We start from the raw sequence: 19,490 nt of genomic DNA on the forward strand, positions 1-19,490 counted from the left end.
AAAATAGTTTTTCTAAAATTACAACATCTTCTAATGATGATGTACAATGTTATATCGTGGTTTCGGGAACTTGTCTTCAGTATGTCCTAGCTGGAGCCGTAGAAAATCGGCATATACAGCAGCTTTGCCTACTCTTGATGATGGACCTGAATATTATAATACCCAAGAGTACGCAGGCGAGGTTTCATTAGCTTCTGAAAAAATTCTTTCGGATACTGATTCTGATGAAGAAGTGTTCCATGTGGATCCAGTTGCTAATAATCTTCTTATGGAATGTCATCAAAAACTCTCGAAAGCTGAAAATACCATTTTCAGTGAGAAAGTTAAATATGACAGACTTCGTAGTCGGAATAAATACTTGCAAAACCAACTTGATTCTAGTGGTGTAAGAGATTATCTCAACGAAATACGAAAGCTTAAAGAATAAATTGCCGAAGCTCGTGATCGGGAAATTATTCTTCAAGCAAAGCTAGATAACTTGGAGAGCATTGAGATGAACTTGTTATTTGATTCGGAACGAGAAGATCTCAAATTTCAATGTGAATCATCCAAGAATGATCTAGTTATTGCGCTTGAAAAGGTCAAAAGTTTGGAAGAAGAAAACTCGAGCTTAAAAGAGATTTTGTCTAGAAATAGCAGCTAAGATAAATTAACCTCGATACTGGGAGCATGTAGAATTTATCATGATACATGAGGACTGCCTATGAAGGAATAGACGCTCCTAGTATTTGCAAAGAGGTAAAATATGTCAAAACTAAATATTCTTCTCAACCAAAACCTTCCACGGTTGACAAAAATAAAGCATCTCTATCAACTACTGATAACGAAAATAGGAAATCATGTCAAGTTCCAAAGCAAGCACATACACATTCAGGTAACACTAAACATAACTTTTTCCTTTCTACTAAACATTGTTTTTATTGTGGAAAACCAGGTCACTTCCAAAGGAATTGCAGATTTCTTAAACGAGATAAAACCAGATTTGATTCTGTTAAGATGACAAGATATGATGTTCCAAACTGGAGAAAAAATGTGTCTCATAATTCCAGTTTTTCAAGTATTCCCCCCAAGAAGTTTCATAATTATATTGGGGAGAAAAAGAAATACGTTGCTCCAAAAGCTACTCAGAAATGGGTACCAAAGAAAACCAATCAAGCAACGAGTACTATTAAGAAGGATCTACCAGACAAGAGTTCGACAAGGGATAACATTTTAAAAAGGTATGGAACATCTATTGAAGGTTTCGAGGAAGTTGTTAAATTCCTAGAGTCCGTGCATGATTTTTTTCCGAATACCTGTGGTGAGCAAGATTTTGTTCACCTCAACACAACCTAATTGTGTTGAAAGTGCAGCCTCACCAAGAAGCCCTAGTAAATGCGGTGAGGATGGAAAAAGAATTGGGGCGCACATATTGTGTTTGATAATTTTTGAATATGTGGAACAATTTATTGTTTCAAGATGAGTCTAACTCGCTTACATATTTCTCGAAATATGTGCTGGTAAGTGATAGACGCATTTATGTGTCTATTTTTATCTCTATTTTGTATATTTTTAGTACCCATACTTGTATTATTTTGGTATTTTATCTCTTTGTAGGTTTTTTTGGAGAAATAAGCTTTTGCGGCGAAATTAGCTCAAAACGTGGCATTTGAACCTCCGTAGAAGACGTACCAGTGACACCCCAGAAATACCCCGGAGGAACCCCGAAAAAAGTGTTGAAAACATCCCATAAATATTACTAAAGGCACCCAAGGGACAAGTGTTATACGGACTCCAAAAGCGGATAAGGGGCGACCACTGGATAAGGGGTAACCTTTCCCCTTCACATTCTAATTTTTGCGGGAAAAATGTCCCATTTATTGGCAGTTTTGGTGGGCGTGATTTGGAGGAGTTTGAGGTCGACTAAACCTCTGATTTTCATAGGATAGACTCCTTATGGGTCTAGGAATCTAATATGGGTGTTGAACTCGATTAAACTGGGCTCAATCGACAGATTTTTATCACAACAGAAAAAAAAGAAAAGGAAAGTCACGTGTTTGACCTGTTTTAGGAAATTTTAGAGAGATTAAAGTTCTATAAACCTTCCAAAAGATTTGTATCTATCTAAGGAAGAGTTTGGAATCAAAAGGAAAGCTCAGAAACGCGTAGAAATTCTAAAACAAGAAATTGCCGCTACTTTGCCGTGAAGAGAAAGGAAGAGATTTTGGAAGATTTTGGAGAGATTTAATCGGTCTTTTTGATATAAATAGATTGGTTGGGTCATATAGAAGGTCGGTCGGGAGTTTGGGGTCGATTAGGAGGCCACAGGGATCTGCAGGAGGAGTTGCAGAGAATCATACCTGCTGATGCTGCTGAAGAAGTAGTTGAAGAACATAAGACGCATAGAATAGTCGGAAAGAAATATCGTTGATCAACAACAGACTCAATCTATCGTTCTTAAACAACAATTCATACTTCTTTGTAATCTCCTGTTTCATATTATTCTTCAATAAAAACACCTATTAAGCCATGATTCAATCTTTTGAATATGTTTTTGATATGAGGAGATAAACCCCAACACTGGGACGACGGAGGAAGCCTTTTTTCATCATTTTGGTAATTCTATTAATTCTTTATATGACTTTTTGCACTAAAATTGAATTGATTTATCATTTATCTTGATTGGTTGTGATTTCAATTGATGGGTCATGCTTAGCTTAAGTGTTTTGATGTCCCATGCTTTAGATTTACAGCCATTACTTTCGGAATCTATTTTTGGCAAAGAATAAGAGTCCATATTTTTAATATTTGAGCTATAATTGATTGGAATTATTATTTTAGTCACATGAATGGAATTTGGTGGAATCCTGAGTCTCAGTACCTCTCGATACTATGACAACCTTTTGTATATATATTTTCTATTTTTATTATAAGTCTACAAATTATTCTTTACAAGTCCGAGTTGAACGAACTTTACTTACCAGTTCTACAACCACATCAATTTTTGGCGCCGCCGACGCGGATTTGTATTAGGTTTTAGGTTTTAGATTTTTTTTATTTTTTTATTTTTTATTCTCTTTTACGCCTTTGGTATTTTTTTGATTCTTTTCAGATTTGGAGCGAAGCTACAAGGAAATAAAAAGTGCTATAAAAGGAAAGTACCGCCAAAAAAAGAAAGAAAAGAGGAATCCAAAAGGAGTGAAGAAGAAGATTTTGTATATAGTTATTTTGTTTTATTTTTAGAAACTGTAAATAGGATTTTATTTTTTGTAATTTTTTTTTATTTTTGGACATTTTTTTGGACTTTATCTTTGGACTTTATTATTTTTAAAACCCTAAGGAAGGGTTAAAATTAAATAAAAAAACTGTTGCAGGGAAGGACGACAGTTACGATACTGTCTCGGCCCCTCAGGTTCGTACACTGACGTAGGAGTCGGTGGCCTGAGTCGACTACAACTGATTCGTCGCCCGTCTGGTACGGGAGGTAAAATTATTTCCACTCACGAATTCCATGTCAGTGGGTTTTATTTTGTATTGAATCTCTGAAAGCACGAACACAAACACACACGTGCACAACATTATTGCATCGCCTGGCACCGATTATTAGGAAAACACGTGGTTTAGTACGGTGAACCCTTTGGGCGTTATCATCCGAACACCACAAGTCGTAGCCTCGTACCTTTAACCAGTCTCTGACTGTAGGTATATGAATTTTTATTATTTCATTACACAAAAGGTCAACAAGGAGAAACTAACATGAGTTTCTCAAGGTATTTTATTTTACGGGTGTTCTTGCTGGACATCTTGGATTCGATGAGATGGCATCGTCAGGTACCCTTCCTAATACAACTATGCTTATGATGTGATTATCATGTTTGTTCAAAAATCCTTTATGTATAAAATTAAAACTTATACCAAAAACTGAGCTTAACGTAAGGCATCCGTGAACCCATCTCTCAAAGAATACCTATTTTTGATCGTAGAAATGCCAAAATTTATCTTAATAACCACAAAAAATTATCAGCAGCAAAATGCATATGTTCCTGTGAAAAAATCGCAGTCACCATACAAATCTTACATTGGTCAAAGAGCAGAGAAGATATATGCATACAGGCCATTGGCCCATTGCCGATGGTCAAGATTGTAAGCATAATGGGTAATGGCATTTCAGTGATGGAGGCATTATAATTTTGATGATAGTGGTTTTTCACCAGCTTTTAGGTGGTGTGCCTGGACCGGGGCTATATATATGAAAGTGGTTCTATAAGTTGGGGTCTTCTGGGTGTTTGGATCTGGTCTCTTAGGCAACATGCATTGTGTGCTTTTATAATTTCTTTTTTTGAAAGCAGTGTATTTTCTGTTTCGGTTTTTAAATCGTTCCCTGCGATCAAATCAAAAATTACCATTATAAAATATGGGGCGGGGCGAAGTCCCACACACACCGAATAAAAAAAACATTGTCACAGGGCAAAACAGGCGCACACCATTCGAAAGAAAAAAATGCCCGGTGCGAAGCACGGGCACAAATATAATACATATTTAAGTTCTTTATACAATAAATATAGGCGACCCGGCCCGGTGCCAAACCAAGAATGCGAGTGAGAATTAGGATGATCCATCTACCACCTATCATCTCAATTACACGACTGATCTAACATCCCGTCCCATTACTCTTTCAAGAAAAGAAAAATCCAATCTCAATTACATGAGCTATCCACCATAATCATCAACTATAAAAACGATGACACCTATCAATCCAAATAACAACACCACTTAATCATCATCTCCCGTGCTAATTAAACATGTCAAGCACCTGGTTATGTATGGTTATTTTATTCTCGTTTGTCCATGTCTCCTTACAGTCACGTTCTGTTGATCTAACTGAGAGTATACCTAGTGGTCTACACAAGAATTTTTCATTAAAGATCGCCGTAAAACATAAATTTCCCACACCTAGAGAAAAAATATCAAAGAAAGACTATATCTCCTCGCCCGTCCTTTACCGGTCATACTCATATGAGTATTATTCGGAAATCGACATTGGTACTCCAAGTCAAACTATGATGCTCAACATCGATACCGGCCACTCAGATTCGTGGGTTCGGTGTCATGACTGCGATTTGGTAAGTTGTTCACAGCCAACCTACTTCAATCACCACAATTCGGCATCATATAACAAGCTCCCATGCGGAAAATGCTCATGGCCAGCTAGGTGCAGGACAAGTGAGTGTACACTGCAGTCCAGATACTCAAATGGTAATTTCGCTCATTCGGTGCTGGCACTCGAAACCTTCACGTTGCAGATTCAAAATGGTGGAGGTGATGATGATGAGCCGAGGGAAAAAAAGTTTCAAAATGTGCCTGTCGGTTGTTCTTACGCAGACGTTGGATTTCATGACATTGATGGATCACTAGCACTGAGCAGGGGCAAAAGGTCGTTCTATACATTTCTGAAAGAGAATTATTCTGTTAATAAATTCTCATATTTTCTTATAGATAGACGAGTGGGCCTAGATGGTGTTTCAGCTGATCTTATCTTCGGGGAAAGTGAAGTGTCCCGTGATATTTTTTACACACCGATGATAGATGACTATTATCATCCCGGCCAAGACTATGGGGTGGTAGTGACGGGGATAGAGGTTCAGGGTCAAAAGCTTGCGGAGACGAGTTTCCCTATTAAAATGGTTATTGACTCAGGGGCGACCACAACTGATCTTCCGGATCCAATATACATTGCATTGGAAAAACTGTTCCTTGGTTATGCTAATGCAATGGGTTGGGGATCGCCCTATAGGATTCTTGGCAGGCGTCCATGTTACAAGGTAATCGAGGATGATATCGCCGACTCACCAACTGTTACTTTCACCTTCAACGGGAGTGACGCTAAAATGCTGTTATTGCCGTATAGCATATGGAGTTATGTCCCGGATGTCAAAGCAGTTTGTTTCGGGTTTGGTTCTGCATCAAAAAATGGTGGCGTGAACATCATAGGGAATATATTTCAGCAGCACACAAGGATCGTCATAGATCAAACCATGGGGAATCATCGTATCGGTTTTGATCCCTCTAGTTGCTGATCACAAACTGCTTGCTTCGATACAATAGGAACTGCTTGCTTTATATAGGAAAATAGTTAGTAGTAAGTACTTTGTGTTGTTACTGGCTTTTTAGGTCTTTGTCGTTTGCACAAGTGATGGAGAGGGCTTTCTCCCGTGCTGTAAAGCCCACCTAGTTTTTCCAATATAGTTTCCTTTTCCCCAAAAAGAACAAACTCTCACTGTTTTCACTCTGTCGTGCAAGATCAAGTTCTTACTAATATGGCTGACCACCGATTATGTCTCATCGTATAGATACAGGATTAACCCTGTCTATTACATGTAAGAGCTATATGTCCTCCTCTATAGATAATTATAAGATGAGACTACACTAATTTCCTTAAATATCAAGTACAGCAGCATTTCTTAGTATAGCAATGTATTACAATATGTAGCATCTTTATGTTTCTTTTGGCATGTAATGCCTTGGCCGTAAGGGTGTTTGCATCTGATGATGTACAATGAATACTAAAAGGATAATGAGAATACCCCTCTTCTCTTATGTCATTGATTGCGTAAACAACTTAATGTAATACTAAATTATCCAATTTAGTATGTAGGTAATAGTAGCTTTTTAAGGTTAAACGACACTGAGTTATCAATTCTTCCTAGTATAAAGAAGAATGGTTTTGTTGATATGGCGTCACCACAATGATCCTGATATTTTCTCTGATATAAGTAAGCCATGTGGAAGATACGATCGGTTGCTTTCCCGAATTTATGTCAAGAAGTTCTGATGTTTTTAATGGAAAGACACTAGGTTCTTACGTTAGTTCTAATCATGGAAAGACGCCACTCTTGGTCATTGTGTATAGAAAGATTACGAAAGGACACTCCTATTGGTCCATATTGTATAAAAATATTCCCTTGGTCATTATGTATAGAAAGATTACGAAAGAACACTCCTATTGGTCCATATTGTATAAAAAGATTCCATTCATGATAATCAAAGCAACAATCTAGATAATCTTCCTCTACAGTTCGTTGGTGACAGAGTCATTAAAATCATTAGATATGTAATTATCTTCCTCAAATGCCTGCAATGGATACACATAACCAACAACAACCGAGGCGAGAGTCAAGAGGAACCTTGCAATGGTTATCATTTTATCTTCACTGAGTTCTGAGATCTGCATTTTCAGAATCATTTCAGTAACCTGCTCCGTGAAAACTTGTCTAATTAACTGCAAATTACATCTACGGGGATTATGAAACATGAGATCTGAGATATACACCAGTCTAGCAGGTTCATTATAATCTTCTCTCGGCCTTGGTGGACTATCTAAACCTGTGATCCACTTTTCATACCATATAACCACTTTAGAACCAGTTCCACTTTTCATACCATATAACCACTTTAGAACCAGTTCCAATTCTCCATTGGTAGTACTTTTTCACTATTTCCAAACCTGTTTCTATGCCTTTCCAGACCCAAGAAGAATTGTTATGCGGTTGTTGCAGGTGAAGGAAGCTACAATGTGGAGAGTATTTTGCCTTCATGTTCACAACCCAATTCTTATCATTTTCTGTACAGAGTCGCCAAGCCAATTTAGCAAGTAAAGCTAAATTGTGCTTTTGTAAATTATGAAAAACTAGACCACCACTGTCTTTAGAGGTACACATAGAATCCGAGGAAATGAATATAATTCCTTATTTTCTTTATGTCCCCACCAGAAACTTCTTTGTAGTGTATCAAGCTGATTTAATGTGTTTTTAGGAATTTTGAAGCTACTCATGTAGTGAGCTGGGATAGAGTTTAAAACTGATTTAACCATTGTAGTTCTTGCTGCTTGGTTAAGGGTTTTTGAGCTCCATCCCTGAAATCTATTTTTATAAGAATTCTTGATAGAACTGAATGACGAAGATTTAGATTTTCCAAGGAGAATTGGAATACCCAAATATTTGTCAGAGTTAAAGAGGTTCTTGACTACTAAACTTTTAATGACCTTGAGTTTATCTTCCTTTGATATGCCGAGGATTTAGAGTAGTTAATCATTTGGCCAGATAATTTGCCAAACTCCTCTAAAATGGTTGTGATATTATCGAGGCCTTGATTGGTAGCATGAAAGAAAAGAAGGCAATCATCGGCGAAAAGAAGGTTAGTTATTGGTGTGGAATTTTGATTAACACTGATTCCTTGAATGTGATTATGCATCTGAGCATTTTACAACATTCTTGAAAGGAATTCCATGGATAAAATGAAGAGGTATGGCGACAGGGGATCTCCCTGTCGTAAACCTCTTGTAGGAATGTATGACTTGCAAGGACTACTATCGAGTCTGATAGAAACCGAGACAATGCTAATACATTGTTGAATGATGCACCTCCATTCTTCATTGAAACCTAAATGCATGAGCATATTGTCTATAAATGACCATTCTATTCTGTCGAAAGCTTCGACATGTCTAACTTTAGTGCCACTAGTGGAGTTTTTCTCTTGGATTTCTTCATTGTATGGATTAATTCATGTGCTAGAACAATATTATCATTAATCTGTCTTTTTGGAACATAAGGCCTGAGAAGGAGAAATGATTTTATCAATTAGAACTTTCATTCTAAGAACAATTAATCAGTTTTGAGATTATCTTATAGGAGCAGTTAAATAATCCTATCGGCCTATAATCAGAAGGTGTTGCAGGGTGTTGATATTTAGGAATCAGGCAGGTGACAGTACTGTTAATTTGATCTGGCATTTTTTTATTGATGAAAAAATTTTGAACCATTGAAGTGATGTCGTCTCCTAGATCCCACTCAGATTGGCAGAATCCAGCGGGGTATCCTTCTGATCCCGGTGCACTCCAACTTAACAGGCTCAACAAAGTATTATGGATTTCTTCTTTATCCGGAATGGCCGGGAGTTTTTCATTGTCTTCTAAAGTAACTATATTTGGAACAATGTTAAAGAGAGATTCATGTAGAATGGGGTTTTTGGTTGTGGTTATAGTGGAAATAAGTTGGCTAGATCATCCTTATTATGATACCATTTTCCAGTAAAATCTCTTAAAGCAGTTATATTATTTACAGCTCTCCTTCTATTAGTTCTAGCATGGAAATATTTAGTGTTGTTGTCATCATCTCTGCTTCCAAAACTCGCCGCATGGATTCACGGTGGTGATGGTTCAGTAGCTGGGGACTATAAATTCATCAGAATTTGTCGGTTGCAGAGGTGACGGTGGTGGTGTTTTTACCTAACATTCACCAGAATTTTCCGGTTGCGGGCAGAGTTGGTGGTGGTGTTATTCGAAGAGGTGCATTTACTACGGGTAATTTGGTCAGAGTCTCAATAATATAATGGACATGTCCTAGTTGGTGAGTTAGACTCCGATTTTCGCTCTCTCATTATTTGCTCTCCCTCTAACAAAAATAAGGGAAATGTGAATAGCATAATCTATTCTATTCCTTTTATATCATCTTCCACTACTTGTATTCGTCCAAGTGTGTTTAGACCCTATGAAACCCATGTCAATCGAACCCATAGCATTACGACCCAATTATCTATGGAATTATTCTTAGAATGCTGACCTTTTTTGTTTAAACGGATATTGAGATCACAGCCCATGGCTGGTACACATTTTCACTCAGATCTTTCAAAAAATCCCATTGGTTTTTCCCTCAGATCATAAGCACAGGACAGTAAACATTCTTCTTTTGATCAGTCTGATTTTATTAGGATATGTATCACATTGTCAGCAGAAGACACAATTTCACATGGAAAACCATTTTTCCAAAGAAGAATTAAACCACCTGAGAGGCTTACTGAGTTGACTATCCAACTGTTAGGGTATTGAAATCTTTGTAACAGAAATTTTAGCCCTGTCTGAATCTTCTATTTTTGTTTTGGAAAGGAAAATTAAATGTGGGTCATGCTCCCTAATTATGTCTGCTAAGTAATCTCCAGTGTCTTTGGCTACAAAGCCTTGAACATTCCACCCAAGCAATTTCATATGTTATGATGATCAATTTTAATTGCAATAAAACTAACATGCAGGACATTGAAAAATTAGGAAGCAAAATTGAAACAGAGATGGGTATAGTTTTATAAGTTACCTGGTGATCAGCACTTGGAGCTTTTCCCCGGAGAGCGGTTCTGATCTGACACTGTTCCATGGTAAGACTGTTGAGAGTTAGGCGTCTAAGATTGATTATCCAAAATTACATGTGTATTTTCAGATGGAATCAGAGGGATGGTAACTTTACTGATTTGATTCAAAATGCTGAATGAGAGATTGAATGGGTTCCTTATAAGCTATGGCTTCATGTATCTTGTCTGGATCTTCATTATGAGCATTCAAATCATCAGCTGTGATATCAAATTCTCCCATTGCAAGATAGGCTCTAAGCAGATTCATGTGACTTCCTGACTCTCTATTTAGGGAATCATAGAGAGCCGAGTCTTGATTATTTGTTTGGAGACTATCAGAGCTATTTTGATTAATCTGATGATTAGGAACCAAACTCTTCCTAGACTCCCCCATTTCTAATCTAATCCTCTTACCACTTCTTTCAAAGCTGTTCTCTCTCTCCCTTCTACTATTAATAACTGTTATCATACCTTGGGCGTCATAATCAATGCTCGTGACTGGGACCATCGTGTTGTCTGCCGGATTGACCAACTCAGCTGAATGTTGTTGATGCTGATAACTGATAAGTTGATAACTGCGAGTGTTGAATTTGAGAAGCATTGTTGGAGTCCCCTGCTTGTGGTGTATTTGTTACATTTATGACATGCGGAACTATTGCATGTTGGTTCCCATTCTCTGTATGCACTTCTGGAACAACTTCAAGTTGTGTTTGATGCACAGGGCTGTGACTCGCATTCCACGATTATCCAGGTTGGACCATGACGGTGGGTAAATGACAGAGTTAGTAGACAGGTAGCCTCTTTTTTGTTGGAGAAGAAAATTTGCAATCCTTTCACAGTCTTGCTCTTTGTGATCAATAGTATAACAATGACCACAAAGGTTGTTTCTCGTAGAATATATGAAGCCATACTTCTTCACCTACCGTGTTTTTTAACCAAAAGCGATTGTGTGCTTTTATAATTTAATCATAGGTTAAAAACACCGTTTGTGAATGTGAGACACTTGTTCCATGGATTCTGAGATTTGGATAACTTAATCATAGATTTAGGCTGCCAGCAACTAAAGTTTCCGTAAGCGTGAGAAAGAGAGAATTAAAATAAATAGCTAATATTGGTAGAAGAGAAAATTGTCAGACAGATTAAAGAAAGATTTGTAGATAAACAAGGCTAATTAATAGTAGGAAAGATTGAGGAACAACAAACGTGTGTCAGGTAAAACCACTCCGACCACCAAGTTGAGCTCCAAATGCGTCACAACCCTGTTACACAGACATGAAAAGGTTTAATTAGATAAAGGATCGAAGGAAAGCTTAAAACGGTAATAAAATTGTATAAAGGTATGAAGAAAAGGCGATTAAAAAATGCAAAAGATTAAATTCAAGATCATTTGATCGTGGATATGGATAGTGAGTACTTTGTGTTGTTATTGGCTTTTTAGGTCTTTGTCGTTTGCACAAGTGATGGAGAGGGATTTATCCCGTGCTGTAAACCCACCTAGTTTTTCCAATATAGTTTCCTTTTCCCCAAAAAGAACAAGCTCTCACTGTTTTCACTCTGTCGTGCAAGATCTAGTTCTTAGAAATATGGCTGACCACCGAATATGTCTCATCGTATACATACAGGATTAACCCTGTCAATTACATGTAAGAGTATATGTCCTCTATAGATAATTACTAGGGTATCAACCTCTCGTACGCCTTCGGCGTGTTGTTGTTTTAATTTTAGTCGTGTTTTCACCAAATACGGATTGGTGCAAGCCTTGAGGATATTTTATGCTGGGAGTTTGTTTTTCACCAAATACTAAAATAACAAACTAATAAAATCATCCAATCTAAAGAAATATTAAAAATTACATGTACCATTACTTCTTTTAAAATTAAAAGAAGCATCAAATTCTACAATAATACTTCAGGATACACTACATTTTTTGTTACTGGATCTAAAGACACATTTGATTCATTTGGAAATAATAAAGTAATTCTCTATGCAGCAGTACACCTGGACAATGCGACATATAGCTTACCATGACTAAATACTGGAGTACGTAAATCAATTCCCACATACTTCACCGATTGTCCCTGGGATTTGTTAATAGTCATCGCATATGCAACGTGTATGGGAAATTGACGTCTTTCCATTTGTATGTTTAGCTCTGAAGCTGAAGGTTGAAAAGTTATTCTAGGGATGAATACTACTTCACCAGCTTTTTCTCCAGTTATGATTTTAGCTTCAATCACGTGTCGTCCGCACCTCGTCACCACCAGTCTTGTACCATTACAAAGGCCTTCTTTCGGTGCCAGATTTCTCAGCAACATAATGGGACATCCAACTTTGAGGTCTAGCTTAAATGGAGGTGTTCCTGGTGGACTTAAATTGTTGAGAAATTCAGTTGTAAAATCCGAATCCCTTCCATGATCATCCCGAATCATTTTGTCAGCAGCAAAATACGTGTAAGTCTCCCCATGTAATCTTTCTAATGCATCCATATTAATCTTATGGACGTCTTCATTACGTGGAGATAAAATGATCCTCTCGGTTAAGTATTTGGGAGACATTGGTTCGTCCATTACCAACAGAGGATACACCGAAGATATTAGCTCATGCATGTTTTGACATCTACCCATTGTCGATGGCAGATTAACAACCTCTTTAGGGTTCGTTCCAATCTACATACCAATTAATCGGATTTAAAATAACTATGTATACGATAAATATAGTTTTACTCAATGAAATTTCATTACCTCAAGCAAGTAGTCAGCAAACTCCAAATTTTCCGGTTCCTGCTCCAATCGCATATTTTGGTTTAACGTCAAGACAGTAATGTAATCCCAAAGCAATGAACCTCTTATAGATGCTCCAACAGTTTGTTCTCGACTTGCATTCGAGACCACTGGTAAAGTCTGTCTAAAGTATCCACCCAAGACGACTGTTACACCTCCAAAGTGTCTGTCATCACTGCGAATATCTCGTAGTAGGCGATCAACTGCTTCCACACAAAATCTATGTTGCATTGAAACTTCATCACATATGATCAATCTTACTTCTTTCAGCAGCTGGGCATAATCCGAGTCTTTACTAATACTAATACTATTATCATCTTGGACTTCAAATGGAATCTTAAAAGTTCTATGTGCCGTTCGACCTCCATCAAGAAGTAGTGAAGCGATACCAGATGAAGCAACAGTTAAGACTATTTTTCCATCTTTACGACATCTTCTTGCTATTGTGTTGTACAAAAAAGTTTTTCCAGTCCCTGCACTCCCATTCAGAAAAAACATTCGTCCATTGCGATCATTCACAGAATCCACTATCGCATTGTACGCCGAACGTTGAGCGACATTCAATTTCTCAATATCTGACTGAATCACCGAATCACTTAATGCAAACTGAAGTTGTCTATGGTCCCAAATGTATCTGTTACCTACTATTTGACCCCAATCATGTCTTGGTCTCGGCATTGATTCATATTTTTCTAGTTTTTTTCCAGATCGTTGAAGCAGTTGATCCAACAGGTATAATCCGTAATCCATTGCCAGTTCATCTGTTGGATTTTGGATGTTAAACCTTGTTCGCAATCTACGTGGTAGATCATCACATATATTCATTCCAAATTTCGCCCACAACACCTCCGGTCTTGATGGATTACATTGCGATAGGATAATACAAAATAGTTTCCTCAGCTGATTTCCATTTTGCATAACCACTGCTTCTTGAAGACATTTTTCCGATTCTCCATCATGTGCTAAAATCCCAAGTGCAATACATGCATCTTGAAACGTATTGTGCACCTCGTCTACGTCTCCATTACTTAAAGTCTTCAAGTCTTCAAAAGAATTAGCACCTCTAACAGTTGTGAGTAACATACGTAAGTAGTACAACTCTCCAGCGTTAGGGCTAACAAAATACATTCTTCCAAATGCAAATCCTTGTTGTCTAATTTTCCACTGTTTAACCTTTTTACACCATACAAAGTGTTGCGGGAACTGTTGATAAGTATATGCCGGAGCATTGGGATTTTTAGCATAATATTCAAAATTACCCATCAAATTCGTCATATGTTCATGTGATGTTCGTATAACCGAGGTCATTGATTGCCTTGTGTTATAAACAACCCGTTGCCTATTCTGTAAATGAATTGCCGACCGTTGTACAACAGGATATTCTTCATGCACGTGGTACTCAATCAAACGCCATACAGCCTCAGGTGGTCCAATGTACCTCGCATCAATATATTGTTGAATCTCGTCATGTTCTCGCAAAACCATCGTAGCTCGGTCACCACCTTTGTAAATGTATTTGTTAATATATTTTACACCTCTTATTCCTGCACATATTTCCACATTGATGTGGCAATTGAACATTCTTGACAGATGCGGGTTATAGGGTACAACATCTATATTATACGCCTTTTTGTTGTTTCTGACAGTTACTTCTATTCCATCCCGAAGACGACGATAACTCGGATACCCACCCTCGTCCAAAGTTGTTGTGTCGGTGTACTTCTTAGGATATCCTTCTGTACATTTTCCTTTTTCCATACACGCTGCATATGGATCTCGCTCTCCACATGGACCATGAACCATACATTTGCTTACGGTATCAAACAGTATTGGGTCATTTATCTCATTAGGAAATTCAGCCGAAACAAATTTATCAACCATGTCTGCCGTACGAATTTTTTCCGAATCTTTCAAAAATATAAGAGCATGCATATGTGGTTGCCCACGTTTTTGAAACTCGATGGTATGAACATGGGCGACCACCGTGCCGAACACCTTTTTTTCCTTTATTTCGTTCATCAATGCTTTTCTTTTCAGCTCAAAAACTCGAGCTACCAAATCAGGACGATCAGTGACACTCTGATTGGGTAAAAGTGCATTTTTTTATTTCTGTCCAATTTGGGTTTGCAGTCATTGTAAGAAAAATATCTGGATGGTGATGAAAACGTGTAATAGCCATCGAATCCTGGTATATCTCGTACATATTCCTCCCGCTTCCAGTGTGTGAAGATGGTAAAATAACAGGATTACCTCTATCACCCGGATTTAAATCCGCATTTGTCATATCAGCAATGCAAATGTAGAGGTCAGAACGCAGAGTTGGTTGGTTGAATCTGAGCCATGCCAACTTACTTTGCTCTGTAGCAGCCCATGCATCAACTAAGAACTCTTGAAATATTTTTCCGGCTCTTAAGATGATTGAATATTCTTCTGCACGTTCAAATATGCGGTAACTGTAATACTTCATTTGAGATAATTTTGTTTTCGTATAGGTTTTGGTGACTGCATCCCATTGCCTCATTGTTGGTGACCATCCCAGCTCACCAAAAGGAAAAAGTAAAACATAATGTAAAGGCAAGTATGCCGGATGACACTCCGAAATTTGTTTCAATCCGTTGTTTTCTCTCAAATGCAATATAATATCTCGCACCCCAGTCTCCTTATAAGTATTTTCTGGAACGATAACCGCAATCTCATCTGTTGTCGGAAGATTATAACGCCTACTATCAGTCGACTTTTTATATTGAAGTGAAACTCTGATATTCTGGTCGGCCGGACTCATCTGGTCTAAAATTGCATAAGCCTGACGATACTTGGTATAAAAAACATTGAATTGGATCATAGTATTCTGAATTTTCTGTAGGACATTCATATTTAACTGAGGATTTCTTTTGCCACGGACAAACAATGAAAATTCTGGATCATAGATGTACAGTTGGGAGTAAACCGCCATCCTCTCAGTCCCAGGAGCTGGTAGAACACCTCCGGTTAAATGTCTCAACTCCCCATGTATTGAGAAAGGTCTCGGACCTCTCCCTTTCAAATCTCTTGTATCTAATTTGCATCCAAGGCTAGTAAACGCATTAGTTGTATTATACTCTCGAATATATTTCCGAAAAGAAATTGATTCGGCGTCGGTTCCGTCAAACAATTCTCTGATGGCTGCCGGTGGTTCACACAGTGACGGTAGGCAAACTTTGCCTTGGAGACAACATGAACCAAATTTTGGGTTTATTAAAAATGAATTTGTATGTTTTTCTGCCATCCAGTGCAATGCCCCGCAGTGCTGACATTTGACATCCATTTGTCCCAGAAAATGACGTACATCGGTAGCAACAACAGCTACCTGATTCATAAAAGTATTTGAATCATGTAATTCGTCAGTGTCGTAATCTACTTCGTCAATTTCGTAAGTATCCGACACCCCATCATCTTCTCTAACATTAATAGACGGCCTGCATAGTGATAATCAGGTAATCTAGCTTACCCTATTCAAAAACTAAATAAATTTATGCAATCTAAATTTTTAAATCCTTACATTTCAGTGTTTTGAGCGTCTGATGTGCTACCAACTCTCCTATGTAATACAACCGACTGCATTGTAAATTTTGTCAACCACTATGATTCTTTTATTTTTGAACTTAAAAATGATAATTATATATGTGCACGAGTAAATTATTTAACGTTCAAGTTAATTCACCTCTTCATATGACTCTGCATCTTCATGCTCATGTGGTAAAGCCTCGCTTTCTCTAATCTGTATACCACTCGGGCGCATCCGTTTGCATGGAGGATTCTATAGTTTTGGTAAATAAATTTGTAAATTTTCAAATTTTAACAATAAAATCAATTAATTACTATGTATGCGCACCTCTTCAGTAATAGCTTTTCCCTTTACCTTTGGTGCTCGTCGTCGTTCTGCAGCTGCTTCTCTTTCAATTTGTGCTCCTTTCTCACGATGCTCTTGTTCTCTCATCTCTTTGTGTTGTTTTTCTATCCCACGTCGTCGCCTTTGGGATTCTGATCTTCGAGATGATGTTGTCGATGTTAGATTATTTCTCTCCTTTGGTGGACCCGCAACAACACACCGCGGTGGCTGTTCGGTTGTTGTCTCACTATGCACATCTTTTAACCTCTCGAGAATCACTGTCCTATATGCAACTGACGGATGCTGATAACATAAAAATTAAAGTATGTTAACTAAAAAAAATAATTAAACAACATAAAACAAACAACTCAACCAAATTTCCAAAATTATGCTTACAATAACTTGGGTAGTCAAATTATGTCCATTATAGAGCATGTGAACTCCATCATTTGTTTGATTCTCATGATTCGTGTGTCTCCTGCATTCATTAATAGAAAATGTAGTTAGTGTATAAGGTGTTGTAATATGAAGGTTAATAATCCTTTTTTTATATAGGCTCTAATCAGACAGTCGATCGATGATCCGCATCCCACCATGAAAAAATGGAAAACTTCTTAATTTGTCATCCTGGTTATGGGATTTGTTAAACTATAAGATGGGTAATTAAAGGCCATCATTAGATCAATAAATTGATGGATGATAGTAAGTTTTTCATGTCTCTTTCATCCAAATATTTGATCACCTAAAAAAAATTCTTTGAGGTAAATCTAGTCGCTTTTCACTTTCTTCCCAGATTTGAAACTGGGATAGCTTAAATCCAATAAATCAAATCGAACAGAGTGCAGAATATAATTGTCGATGTAATGACTTGTACTCACATGTTAAACCTTCCAGGGAATGAACTTTTATAATTTTGTTTTAAGGACACCTAATCAGTCTATTTATAGAGTAATGATCTCAAGAAAACTTCATCGTTTTGAACTGCTCCCACTACTGGAAAGATACAAATCATGAAACTGCAAGGTAGTGGGTGTGCACAGTTATTAGTTATTCATTTTTTCAGTTTTTCCTTAACTTTTGTATCCATTCAATACCGACTCATACACTCCGATATTTGGCGCGTCGGTCATTTATATTTAGTCGTGTTTCATTTAGTTCGGTTGATATTCTACATGCAGTCTCGGAACATGAAAATGGTGTAAATTCTGTTAGAGACGGTAGTAAAAAGGGTCATCAAAATTAAGAAAGAAACTATCCTTTCTTTTTTAAACATGAACATTGTAATCTTCCTATACATTTTAGGTAGTGATGCTTATTATCAGTGATTTCTCACTGGACTTAACCTTTCATGCTCCTTCGGTGCGATGGGATTTGCGCTTCCGGCATATTCAAATCCTTTCAATTTGTGGTATACTATTGGTAACGATGTGAGTTCAAATTTTCACTGGTTACTAAAATAACAAATATTTTAATTTCAAATTTAAGAAATACTAAAATTACATGCATCAGGATATACCACACTTGGCAAGTGAAATATGACGTACCATTGTCTCACTATGCTGAATTGGAAATAGCAAATTAGTTTTATTGAGGTGGCATGTGATTATGCAAACGGATGACACTTAATGGTAAAATATTGTAAAATACTTTGCGTAGAGGTTTGCAAACAATATCCACACCTCTCAATTGTCTTTGCTGCCATTTATCCATTTTTAGGGTACATTTTCTTCACCACGTTTGAGAACGTAAAAGTGTTTATGAGGAGCATGTGTCGCCAATGAGGAGCACGTACAACAATCTGAGTATAAGCAATTCATTAGTTCTGTGCATTTCATAAATAAATGCATTGCCGCAGTCTTAGAAAATTAAATTCAATTGATAGAAAAAAAAATTAATGGGAATGATCTGAGTAGTACCTTATGTTTTTGCTTCCATTGAGGCCCATAGTGCAAACTAAGATAAATTCTGTCTCCCATTTGCCGGTCTTTCTACAAAAATTTGTAACTTTGTGTACATAAAAAACAAAATGACTGGTAAGAATGTTTGGGAATGTGATATCGTTTACCTCGGGAGTAGCAACGTATTTTTCTTCCCCAAATCAGTCACAATCAGCCGTTCCTCAATCGGCTTTTATCATCAAATCATGGAAAATAGATCACATTTCATGGAAAATAAAATAAAATAAAATTGATAGAAAACATAGAATGAACAAACCTTCATATCATGGAAGTCAATCATAACACCATTCCTTGCTAAATGTTTAATCTTGTGAAATCGAGAGTTTCCGTTAATATGACAGTCAGAAAGCTAAAATGGTAGACATCTAAAAATATGATTATTGGATTTTCTTACCGCGTAATCTAAGTCACGATCCATTTGTTACAGCAATTAAAAAGTGTGAGACACTAAGAAGTAGGTATCAATCATTGTTGAACTAACCGTGTGCCAATGAATTAGCATACCTCGCCATATATAGATAAACATGGATAATTTGTGTCCAAGAACAAACCATTAGTTGTTGTTCGCTGCACCACACTTTTTTTGGCCTGAAAATTCAGCCACAAACTTTCAAATTTCAATAGCCTAAACCAAAGTAAGATATGATCAGAATCAACAATACAATCTTTAAAAAGTACCTTTGATGTATTCTTCCTTGTTTTCGTTCCTTTTGTTTTTGATGCGCGAAT

The 19,490-nt window shown here is 37.2% G+C and overlaps 3 protein-coding genes across 6 annotated transcripts; 1 reads left to right on the forward strand and 2 right to left on the reverse strand.

Moving 5' to 3' along the window:
* The first annotated feature begins 5,039 nt into the window (after positions 1 to 5,039).
* On the forward strand, positions 5,040 to 6,056 carry LOC113337732 (aspartyl protease family protein 2-like). The gene has a single exon (XM_026583329.1). The coding sequence runs from the start codon at positions 5,040 to 5,042 to the stop codon at positions 6,054 to 6,056; it is 1,017 nt and encodes a 338-aa protein (XP_026439114.1).
* A 5,962-nt stretch (positions 6,057 to 12,018) lies between these two features.
* Positions 12,019 to 15,007, reverse strand: LOC113337723. The gene is made up of 2 exons (XM_026583317.1): positions 12,897 to 15,007; positions 12,019 to 12,821 (listed from the first exon to the last, which is right to left on the reverse strand). Exons 1-2 carry the CDS (start codon positions 14,952 to 14,954, stop codon positions 12,138 to 12,140), a joined length of 2,742 nt encoding a protein of 913 aa, XP_026439102.1. The 5' UTR covers positions 14,955 to 15,007; the 3' UTR covers positions 12,019 to 12,137.
* LOC113337724 lies at positions 14,979 to 19,247 on the reverse strand. Of its 4 annotated transcripts, none has more exons than XM_026583319.1 (10): positions 19,156 to 19,247; positions 19,018 to 19,068; positions 18,869 to 18,930; positions 18,720 to 18,787; positions 18,483 to 18,601; positions 17,200 to 17,290; positions 16,807 to 17,106; positions 16,636 to 16,731; positions 16,474 to 16,529; positions 14,979 to 16,390 (listed from the first exon to the last, which is right to left on the reverse strand). In XM_026583319.1, the coding sequence occupies exons 5-10, from the start codon at positions 18,503 to 18,505 to the stop codon at positions 15,004 to 15,006; spliced, it is 1,953 nt and encodes a 650-aa protein (XP_026439104.1). In that variant the 5' UTR covers positions 18,506 to 18,601; positions 18,720 to 18,787; positions 18,869 to 18,930; positions 19,018 to 19,068; positions 19,156 to 19,247; the 3' UTR covers positions 14,979 to 15,003. The 4 variants fall into 4 exon arrangements, with proteins under 4 accessions (XP_026439104.1, XP_026439105.1, XP_026439106.1 ...); XM_026583320.1 differs by having other exon boundaries at positions 17,200 to 17,281; positions 18,720 to 18,791; XM_026583321.1 differs by having other exon boundaries at positions 16,834 to 17,106; positions 18,720 to 18,791.
* Positions 19,248 to 19,490: the final 243 nt, after the last annotated feature.

Source organism: Papaver somniferum, unplaced genomic scaffold (genome assembly GCF_003573695.1).
Source record: "Papaver somniferum cultivar HN1 unplaced genomic scaffold, ASM357369v1 unplaced-scaffold_176, whole genome shotgun sequence".
NCBI classification, from domain to species: domain Eukaryota; kingdom Viridiplantae; phylum Streptophyta; class Magnoliopsida; order Ranunculales; family Papaveraceae; genus Papaver; species Papaver somniferum.

Bases quoted from the DNA above. Each gene is read 5' to 3' on its own strand.
- LOC113337732 (XM_026583329.1), top strand. From the start codon at position 5,040: ATGATGCTCAACATCGATACCGGCCACTCAGATTCGTGGGTTCGGTGT.
- LOC113337723 (XM_026583317.1), bottom strand. From the start codon at position 14,954: ATGAACGAAATAAAGGAAAAAAAGGTGTTCGGCACGGTGGTCGCCCAT. The intron at 12,822-12,896 runs GTAATGAAATTT...ATTGGTATGTAG, and splicing joins TTGCTGACTACTTGCTTGAG to ATTGGAACGAACCCTAAAGA.
- LOC113337724 (XM_026583319.1), bottom strand. From the start codon at position 18,505: ATGGCAGCAAAGACAATTGAGAG. The intron at 17,107-17,199 runs GTAAGCATAATT...TTATGTTATCAG, and splicing joins ATTTGACTACCCAAGTTATT to CATCCGTCAGTTGCATATAG. The intron at 16,530-16,635 runs GTGAATTAACTT...TTTACAATGCAG, and splicing joins ATGCAGAGTCATATGAAGAG to TCGGTTGTATTACATAGGAG.